General features: G+C 47.7%; 1 protein-coding gene across 2 annotated transcripts in view; it reads left to right on the top strand.

Moving 5' to 3' along the window:
• Positions 1-207: 207 nt before the first annotated feature.
• TUBGCP4 (tubulin gamma complex component 4) overlaps positions 208-9,276 on the top strand; it is a 49,104-nt gene continuing 40,035 nt past the window's right edge. For both annotated transcript variants that reach the window (XR_013347326.1, XM_077828548.1), the window contains exons 1-5: positions 208-341; positions 416-544; positions 6,045-6,167; positions 6,684-6,737; positions 7,691-7,747. Coding sequence is in view for 1 of the 2 variants with exons in the window: in XM_077828548.1 (XP_077684674.1) it covers positions 264-341; positions 416-544; positions 6,045-6,167; positions 6,684-6,737; positions 7,691-7,747 (441 nt within the window). In the remaining variant the exon portion in view is untranslated. The remainder of the gene's footprint in view (positions 342-415; positions 545-6,044; positions 6,168-6,683; positions 6,738-7,690; positions 7,748-9,276) is intronic.

The following is a 9,276-nucleotide window of genomic DNA, read 5'->3' as shown; positions in this document are numbered from 1 at the left end:
GGCCGCAGTCCTTCGAAGGGCGAGCGCGAGCTGAGCGGCTGCCTCCCACGAGCCTCGGTCGGGAACTACATTTCCCAGGGGGCATTGCGGGGGCAGCCTTCCCCTTCGATCTGGGAGAGGAGCGGGACTACGCTTCCCAGGGGGCTTTGCGGGAGCAGCCTTCCCCCTCGATCTGGGAGAGGAGCGGGACTACGCTTCCCAGGGGGCTTTGCGGAGCTCGCTAGGCGCGTGGAAGGAGTCGGCCGCCGGCTCCGGCTCCCAGGATGATTCACGAGCTGCTCTTGGCGCTGAGCGGGTACCCCGGGGCCGCGTTCACCTGGAGCAAGAGGAGCGGCCTCCAGGTACCACCGGACCGGCCCCCGCCCCCGCCCCGTGCGCTCGGGCCTTGCGCTCACCCGGCTTCGCTTCCCCGCAGGTGTCCCAGGAGCTGCCGTTCCTGCACCCCAGCGAGAGCAGCGTCCTGAACCGGCTCTGCCGCCTGGGCTCCGACTACATTCGCTTCACCGAGTTCATCGAGCAGTACCCGGGCCACGTGCAACAGCAGGTGGGAGCGGCCGAGCTCCCCCTTCCTCTTCGGGACCCCCCGGGGAAGGCCGCGCTCCTTCTCCATCCCCTGAACCCTCAGTGGAGTCCGGACGCAGCTCCCTGCGCTGAGGGCGGGGGGAGCGGCCCCGGCCCCGGCCCCTCTCCCTCTCACACGGGTCTGGGTGTGCTTGGGTGACCAGATCGCGCGTGTGAACTATCGGGGCACAGTGGGCGGGGGCGAAGAGACAGACACGGCCCGAGCCAGAGCACACTGGCCACCTGGCCCTGTGCTACCAGCGTGCCCCTTCCTGTTGGGGGTGGGCCCACGCTGCGCCACACAGCTCCCCTGCCCTGCGCCCCTGGATCCACTGTGCCCAGAGCCCCCCTTCAACCCTTCCACCACAAACGCACAGTGCTGTGCGCACACACCCCCCGCCCAGCGCCCCCCTGCCCACGCCCCACCACAGCTGCCCAGCACCCCACACAGAACCCCCGACTTGCTGGTTTCCCAATACACACAGATTTCCCCTCCCTCCCTCCCTCCCTCCCAGTGCCCTTCCCCACAGCCCCACCACCACAACTACACAATGCCCCACACAGACCCCCAGTGCCCTGACACACACAGATCTCCTGCACTGCCCGGCACCCACCAATAGGCCCCCAATGCCTAGCACCCCAAAACACACAAACCTCCCTCACTGCCCAGTGCCCTCCACACCCTCACAGCCCAACACCCCCCTCCCCCCCCCATCTTCCAGACACTCACCATTACACCCTGCCCCCTTCCCTGGCTGCACTCACCAGCCCTGCTGGGAGGTCTCTGACTCCTAGGGTGAGAGCGGCGAGGGGGTCTCCAGACTCACCACATGCTGCTCCCGCCACAAGCGTGAGCTCCGTGGCTCCCATTGGCTGAGAAAAGCGCCAATGGGAGCTGCTGGAGCTGCGGAGCGGGGCTTGCAGGCACCGGCAGCACGCAGAGCCCCCCCACCCTAAGAGCCCAGAGGAACCTGCCGGGGGGCGAGGTGGGGAGTCCCAGTGGTGTTTACCTGGGGCGGCTCCCGTCCCGGGAAGCATCCAGCAGGCAGGTCCCTCTGGCTCCTAGGGTCGCAGGTTGGGTCAGGGCGGAGGGCTCTCTGCCTGCTCCCGGTGCCTACAAGCCCCACCCCTGCAGCACGTGGTGCTCCTGCCGGTGGGCAGGTGCCGGGAGCTGCCCCAGGAAGCGGTGAGCGGTGGCACCGTGGCTGCGGTCCGGACGGTCCCACTATTGGGACTAAGGGCATCCCGACCGATGTAAGGTTGGGATGCGGGACAAGTCCCCTAAAATTGAGACTGTCCTGATAAAACTGGGATGTCTGGTCACCCTAGGATGTGCCTGTAATTAAACTCCATAATATATTGATTATTGCGTATAAAATGAGGCCTACCCCAGAGGCTTATTAAGTTGTTACCCTACGAGAAAATAGTCCTTCAGTTTGCTAATGTGCAATAAACAAACCTATCACACTGTGTCTCCAGAAATATCTGCCCAGTGAGAAAGACAAAGTCCACTTCAGCACTTCCCTGAGCATCTGGCCTCTCATTTGAAGTCAGTGGGTGGTGCTTTTGCCAGGGCTGAATTAGGTCTTAAGCCCCACAAATGAAAGAATAGAGAAATACTTATGGCTAAACTAATTTTTCAAAGCAGAATGTATTAACTAAGCTGCCTCAGGATGGGATAATATTGCTATGAAAAATAGACTTCAGAAAGGACAAAACTACTTTCTCTCCACAAGACTTTCAGATTATCCCTGGAAAAAGCTTTCTCAACTTTACTTACTCAGTAACTCATTATTGAACTATAGAACTACTTTCTGTAAGAAGCAAAGTTGTTCCTTGACTTTAGCAAAGCTTTTGACATGGTCTCCCACAGTATTCTTGCCAGCAAGTTAAAGAAGTATGGGCTAGAGGAATGGACTGACTATAAGGTGGATAGAAAGTTGGCTAGATTGTCGGGCTCAACGGATAGTGATCAATGGCTCCATGTCTAGTTGGCAGCCAGTATCAAGTGGAGTGCCCCAAGGGTCGGTTCTGGGGCCGGTTTTGTTCAATATCTTCATAAATGATGTGGAGGATAGCGTGGATTGCACCCGCAGCAAGTTTGCAGATGACACTAAACTGGGAGGAGAGGTAGATATGCTGGAGGGTAGGGATTGGATACAGAGGGCCCTAGACAAATTAGAGGATTGGGCCAAAAGAAATCTGATGAGCTTCAACAAGGACAAGTGCAGAGTCCTGCACTTAGGATGGAAGAATCCCATGCACCGCTACAGATGAGGGACCGAATGGCTCGGCAGCAGTTCTGCAGAAAAGGACCTAGGGGTTACAGTGGACGAGAAGCTGGATATGAGTCAACAGTGTGCCCTTGTTGCCAAGGCGGCCAATGGCATTTTGGGATGTATATGTAGGGGCATTGCCAGCAGATCGAGGGACGTGATCGTTCCCCTCTATTTGACATTGGTGAGGCCTCATCTGGAGTACTGTGTCCAGTTTTGGGCCCCACGCTACAAGAAGGATGTGGAAAAATTGGAAAGAGTCCAGCGGAGGGCAACAAAAATGATTAGGGGACTGGAACACATGACTTATGAGGAGAGGCGGAGGGAACTGGGATTGTTTAGTCTGCGGAAGAGAAGAATGAGGGGGGATTTGATAGCTGCTTTCAACTACCTGAAAGGGGCTTCCAAAGAGGATGGATCTAGACTATTCTCAGTGGTAGCTGATGATAGAACAAGGAGTAATGGTCTCAAGTTGCAGTGGGGGAGGTTTAGGTTGGATATTAGGAAAAACTTTTTCACTAGGAGGGTGGTGAAACACTGGAATGTATTACCTAGGGAGGTGGTGGAATCTCCTTCCTTAGAAGTTTTTAAGGTCAGGCTTGACAAAGCCCTGGCTGGGATGATTTAGTTGGGGATTGGTCTTGCTTTGAGCAGGGGGTTGGACTAGATGACCTCCTGAGGTCCCTTCCAGCCCTGATATTCTATGATTCTATGAATAGCTCCCACTCTGAAATTTATGCCACTATGTGTTTACTCTTTCCAGGTTAGGTTCACATTAAAAATAGCATTGTGAAACTCTCTCTAGTTGTATGTTAGACTTGTACATACAGAGTAATGAAATTTCAGTAAAACAATTAAAACACATTTAGGTAGTAATCTTAAAAATGAGTTCCTTCCTCCTATGGTTTAAATACCTCACTGCTCTGTTTATATAACTTATTTGGAAGTGTCTGGAATGGGGAAGTAGAACAAAGGTGTGAAACCACAGGATGAGTGTGCTGGAGATATGAGGTGGGGGGACGTGTAGCTCTCTGTTTTATGCAGTGGGTGACTCTTCCATAACCAGTTGAACTGTGAGGTCTGTAAGGTCCCTCTCAGGCACACTTTCTCTTCCCCTCAGTCAAGGTCACTCAACATGCTTCTCTCTGCATTTTTGCATCAACCTAGCCTGCTCCCAAAGGGTGATGCTGTCTGCATGGAGCAGCTCAGTCTTGTTTAATGGAATGGATTAAAAGACTTGCAAGCATAAACTTGGATAGAGCTGCAGAAATCTAGTTAGAGGCCCTCTGTGCTCATTGAAGCCTTCATCGCAATGGAACAAACGACCAGGGTGTAGAAATGAGAATGTCAGAACAAAGGGAATGAACAAAGGATATTAGAAGGGTAGGATTACTTTGTCTTGATAAAAGTTAAAGCTTATTAACTTGCATCTTCATTCTAAACACCAGGGTCCCATTTCAGCCTTTGAGGTCCTAAAAAAAATTGCTGGAGAAAGCTGACAGACAGTCTTGGATGCTGCAGTCCTTTAGCCGCACAATAGGTACAGCCCAGAAAATGTCGTACAAACTTTTCTCCATATTTTCCTTTACCAATGTATCTCAATCTTGAACTGGAGCAACTACCTAGAGTGCTTAGAAAAGATTTTGGTCTTCATGGTCCATGCAGTCTTAATGTCAATAGATAGGTCATCAAGATACTCCTTTTCGACTAATTCATATGTGTTAAAGTCAGAAAACACCATTGTGTCTCTAATCTGATTACCACATAACATGGATTATAGAATTTCACCCAGTGATTTCTGCACTGAGCTAGATCGGATCTTTTTAAAAGTCCCTGATGAAGAATCTACCACATCCCTTGGTAATCTGTTTCAGTGGTGAATTACCCTTTCATTAAAAAGCTGCATTTCTTTTCCATTTTGAACTTTGCTGACTTCAGCTTCTAGCCACTGGATCATGTAATGAGTTGGTCAACTAGTTTAAAGAGCCCTCTAATATTAGTTGCCTTCTCCCTGTGTAGGTAACTATAGACTGGTAGAGTTGTCTCTTAAATATCTCTTTGATAAGCTACATATATCAAGTTTCTCTCTAGCCTTTAATAATAAACCAGGGTTTCTAGACCACATCCTTTTTTAAAGTGGATACCATAACAGGACACTCTACTGCAGTAGTGGGCTCACCAATGTCATGTATAGAGGTAATATTACCTCCTTACTCCTGTGCCTCATTCCTGTGTTAATACATCCCAGTATTGTTAGCCCTTTTTGCAACAGCATTGTATAGGGAGGTCATGTGCAGTTGGTTATCTACAATGACCTTCCACATAATTTTCAAAGACACTGCTTTCCAGAATACAATCTCACATCTTTCCCACCTTAACCAAATTAATTGGGAGGGGGAGAGAGGGAAGAGTAGACTGATGGGGGAGAAACATACATATGCATGCCAAGCAGTCTTTTACAGCAAGGAAGAGAGAAGAACAAATGACTCATGAATCCACTACTGGCTTTACAGTGCAAACCTAAATTTATCTGCTAGGTGCTTAAATACTACCATGATGATTGTATAGAAAACCCTTAAATAGATAGAGGCAGGAGGCTATGTATGTTGGCATGATATGGATACTTACATATTCAAAACTGGACTCAAATCTTTTATTCTGTTTTTTTTAAAAAAAAAAAAAAAAGCATTAACATAGGTTATAATGATTTCTTGTTACTAACAGACTGGCTGGATTTGTAAAATAAGGATAATGCTCACTTATCCCACAGGGATGGCAAGGCTGTGTTATAGTTTGCAAAGTAGTTTGAGATCCACTTGTGAACAGTTCATGTCAGCACAAAATGAAATGTACAAATGGTCACTGTATTATGCAATGTTCTGTCTCAGGAGTTCCTTGTACATCCAAAGGGACTGAATACAATTCTGCTCCATCTTTGCCAGCTGACCCACCTCTGATTAACAGCTGATTTTATTGGTACTTTCAGTGGTTGTTTAAGATGGGCTTCACTATGTTTAAACTGGTGACTTAGTGGTGAACACATCTATCCACTGAGTCACTTAGGCCTAGCTCCTCAAAGATATTTAGGTGCTGAAGGTTGAACTCAATGGGAGCTAAGTGCATAAATATCTCAGGGATCTGGGTCTTAGTCCCCAGTCCACTCACCAGTGTACTGGGGCTAATTCAAAACTTATTGTTTGATTTTAGGATCATCACCCTTCCCAGCAGAACCAGTGTGGGTTACATGGGATTTACTTGCGGGCCTTCTGTACAGGGCTTGATTCAGTGCTGCAGCCCTATCGACAGGCATTGCTTGACCTGGAGCAGGAGGTAAGGGAGAGAAAATTGGAGGAAGAAGCTGTGCTCTATTCAATGTTATGAGCTGAAATACTGTGCAGGGGTGTCTTCCAAATTGCTGCTGTGAGGTTCCACTATAACCCACTGGTCAGTGTGCTACATGTCCCCTCTGGGTCTGATCCACTCTGTCATCCATAGAGAATGCAAGTGTCACAGTCCTCAGATTCAGGTCCTCATTCTCTAGGTCAAGCTCTGAAGGTCCTTGGTTAAATCTATGGTGTGTCAGCCAAGTTGGTAGGCGTCACACCATCTCTTGGGTAGATTCACTTTGAGTCAATGCCCAGTGATTGCATGGGCTGCTCACTCTCATCAAAGTAGCAGCCTGAAGGGGGATATGATTCAAAAGTCTCTGTGAAAAGATCTATGTTAGCTAAAGTTATTGGGACTTTTGAGGGTACAGTTCTGCTCTTTACCTTTTTCCACCAAGGTTTAGTGCTATAGATTAGAGGCTTATTTTGGTTTTTACTAACTTTTCTGTTGTTGTTGCAGTTCCTGGCTGACCCTCACCTCTCCATCTCCCACATTAACTACTCCCTGGATCAGGTATGTTCCATTTGTTGTCATCTTACTGAAGACTTACTACTGGTATATACAGCATGTGCAGTGTTGCAGAGCTACCATTGTTACTAAAACTTTAATTTCTGATGTTTGTACACTTAAATTCCGAGCACTTAAATAAACTTAGTTGTATTAATGTCATCTTTAGCTTTTAATATGGTGTAGTTATACTTGTAAGAAATTTTCCTTTCCCATTTCCACCTTTATGCAAAATTAAAATAGCTGGTAGCATGTATCACACTTCAGAAATGTTAGGAAAGCTACAGTCTGCACTTGACTTTAAGCAGCTCTAGCTCTCAGATTACATACCAATTTATTTTCTTTAATGACCTTTTCACCACGGAGCGCAGCTGTTGGGGTCTTGTGCCTACCTATGTGGCCATGGAACCTTTTTGACTAGATGTCAGCTGGGGAGGCACACATCATTGCCCTGTCAGGGATATAATAGCTCCCTCTTTAACCATCCAACAGTTTCTCTCTGCCTCCAAAAGTCCCATTTAGAGTTTAGCTGAAACATAGAGGGAAGCCAGTGCGGCTCTTCCTATCCTCAAATTAGTGGTCTCCTAAATTTATCATCTTGAGAGACTTCAGCACCCACCTAGACAGCACTTCTAGCACATTGGCACAATTCATGTCATCCATGCCAACCTTACTAAGTGACCAGAGACTCTCTGGATAAGCGTCACTTCCACTGTTCAATCTAGTTGTTGATGTTAAGGTAGAGTAACATCACCAGTATTCTGGTATAATCATCATCTCATCTCTGCAGAAGCCATGGTCTCTCTTCCAGAGACATCCAGAACACTAAGTGGGGCCAGTGAGGTGATAGACTGATAAACTACCACAACCAGCTGCTGTCCATACTAGCCCCTAAATGCCCCATCCCTACATATCGCTACTTAGGACCCTATTTTTACATGTTGGTCCTTGCTTTGCAGTTCCAACTCCTCTTCCCCTCGGTGATGGTTGTGGTGGAGCAGATCAAGACCCAGAAGGTATAGTAACTAGGAGCTGGTTTCTCTGTAGCAGAATCTGTTGTTCCCATCCATTCCCTTAAGTTAAAATTGCATGATGGTGTAAGTGACACCAGATGTTTGACAGAGCTTGTCGGAGATAGGTAGATGGGGCTCCTCAGGAAACCTTTGCTTTTCCTTTCAGAGTTTGTATCTTCCTCCTGAAGACTGCATGGTTCAGGCCAGGGAAGGTTTTTGAGGATCAGCAAGAATGAAGCGCTGGCTTCGTCAGAACCATCCATATGTGCTCCCTGTGTATGGAGCAGATTATCTATTTACAGGCTATGGATTGGTTTTTCACTAATGTCAGTGAGGCATCTTGGACACTGCTCATTTGGTGTCACTTACATAAATAGATGGAGAGACTAAGGCAGAAAAATTATATGGTGAAGGTAGCCCAGCAGCATGAAGCTTGTGCACTGATATCAAATTCCCTTATTTTCCCTTTGGTAATTTACAGATTTGCGGGGGAGGGAGTGAGCTGGTAAGACTGTAATTGGGGCTGGTGGGAATGGAAGGTTGTGCATTTCTGTGGTTGGGGAAAGAGATTCTGAGACAGGTTTGAATGGAGAAACAGAGGGAAAGGTTGGGAGCAAGGATGGAAGCAGATGAGTTTTGGGGGTGGAACTGCACAGAGTCTTTGTCTTGGATCACATTTAATTCACAGTAGAAAAGTATGGAGCACATTTTCCACCTTTACTGTGTGTTGGTGACTGGGATTTCTTTTTCTTGAGTCTTATAAATCCAAAAGACAAGGCAGGAGAAGCAGGATTTCTGACTTCACAATCCATGAAATTAAACTGTCCTCTAGCCAGTAACAGGTGGTTATGGGAGAACTTGTGTGTTGGAGTCCACAAGTCTGCTGGGCCCTTATGTGGGGTGTGGGAGGAGGGTATATAAGAACATACGAATGGCCATACTGGGTCAGACCAAGGGTCCATCTAGCCCAGTATCCTGTCTTCCGACAGTAGGCAGTGCCAGGTGCCCCAGAGGGAATGAACAGAACAGGTAATCATCCAGTGATCTATGCCCCTGTCGCTCATTCTGAGCTTCTGGCAAACAGAGGCTAGGAACACCATCCCTGCCCATCCTGGCTAATGGCCATTGATGGACCTATCCTCCATGAAATTATCTAGTTCTTTTTTGAACCCTGTTATGGTCTTGGCCTTCACAACATCCTCTGGCAAGGAGTTCTACAAGTTGATTGTGCATTGTGTGAAAAAATACTTCCTTTTGTTGCTGCCTATTAATTTCATTTGGTGACCCCCTTGTCCTCGTGTTATGAGAAGGAGTAAATAACATGTCCTTATTTACTTTCTCCTCACCAGTCATGATTTTATAGACCTCAGTCATATCCCCACTTAGTCATCTCTTTTCCAAGCTGAAAACTCCCAAATTTATTAATCTCTCCTCATATGGCAGCTGTTCCATTCCCCTAATGATTTTTGTTGTCCTTTTCTGAACCTTTTCCAATTCCAATATAGCTTTTTTGAGATGGGACAACCACATCT

This window comes from Eretmochelys imbricata, chromosome 10 (assembly GCF_965152235.1).
Source record: "Eretmochelys imbricata isolate rEreImb1 chromosome 10, rEreImb1.hap1, whole genome shotgun sequence".
Lineage (NCBI taxonomy): Eukaryota > Metazoa > Chordata > Testudines > Cheloniidae > Eretmochelys > Eretmochelys imbricata.
The sequence above is the reverse complement of the archived record's forward strand: the minus strand, read 5'-3'. Positions and strand labels throughout refer to the sequence as shown.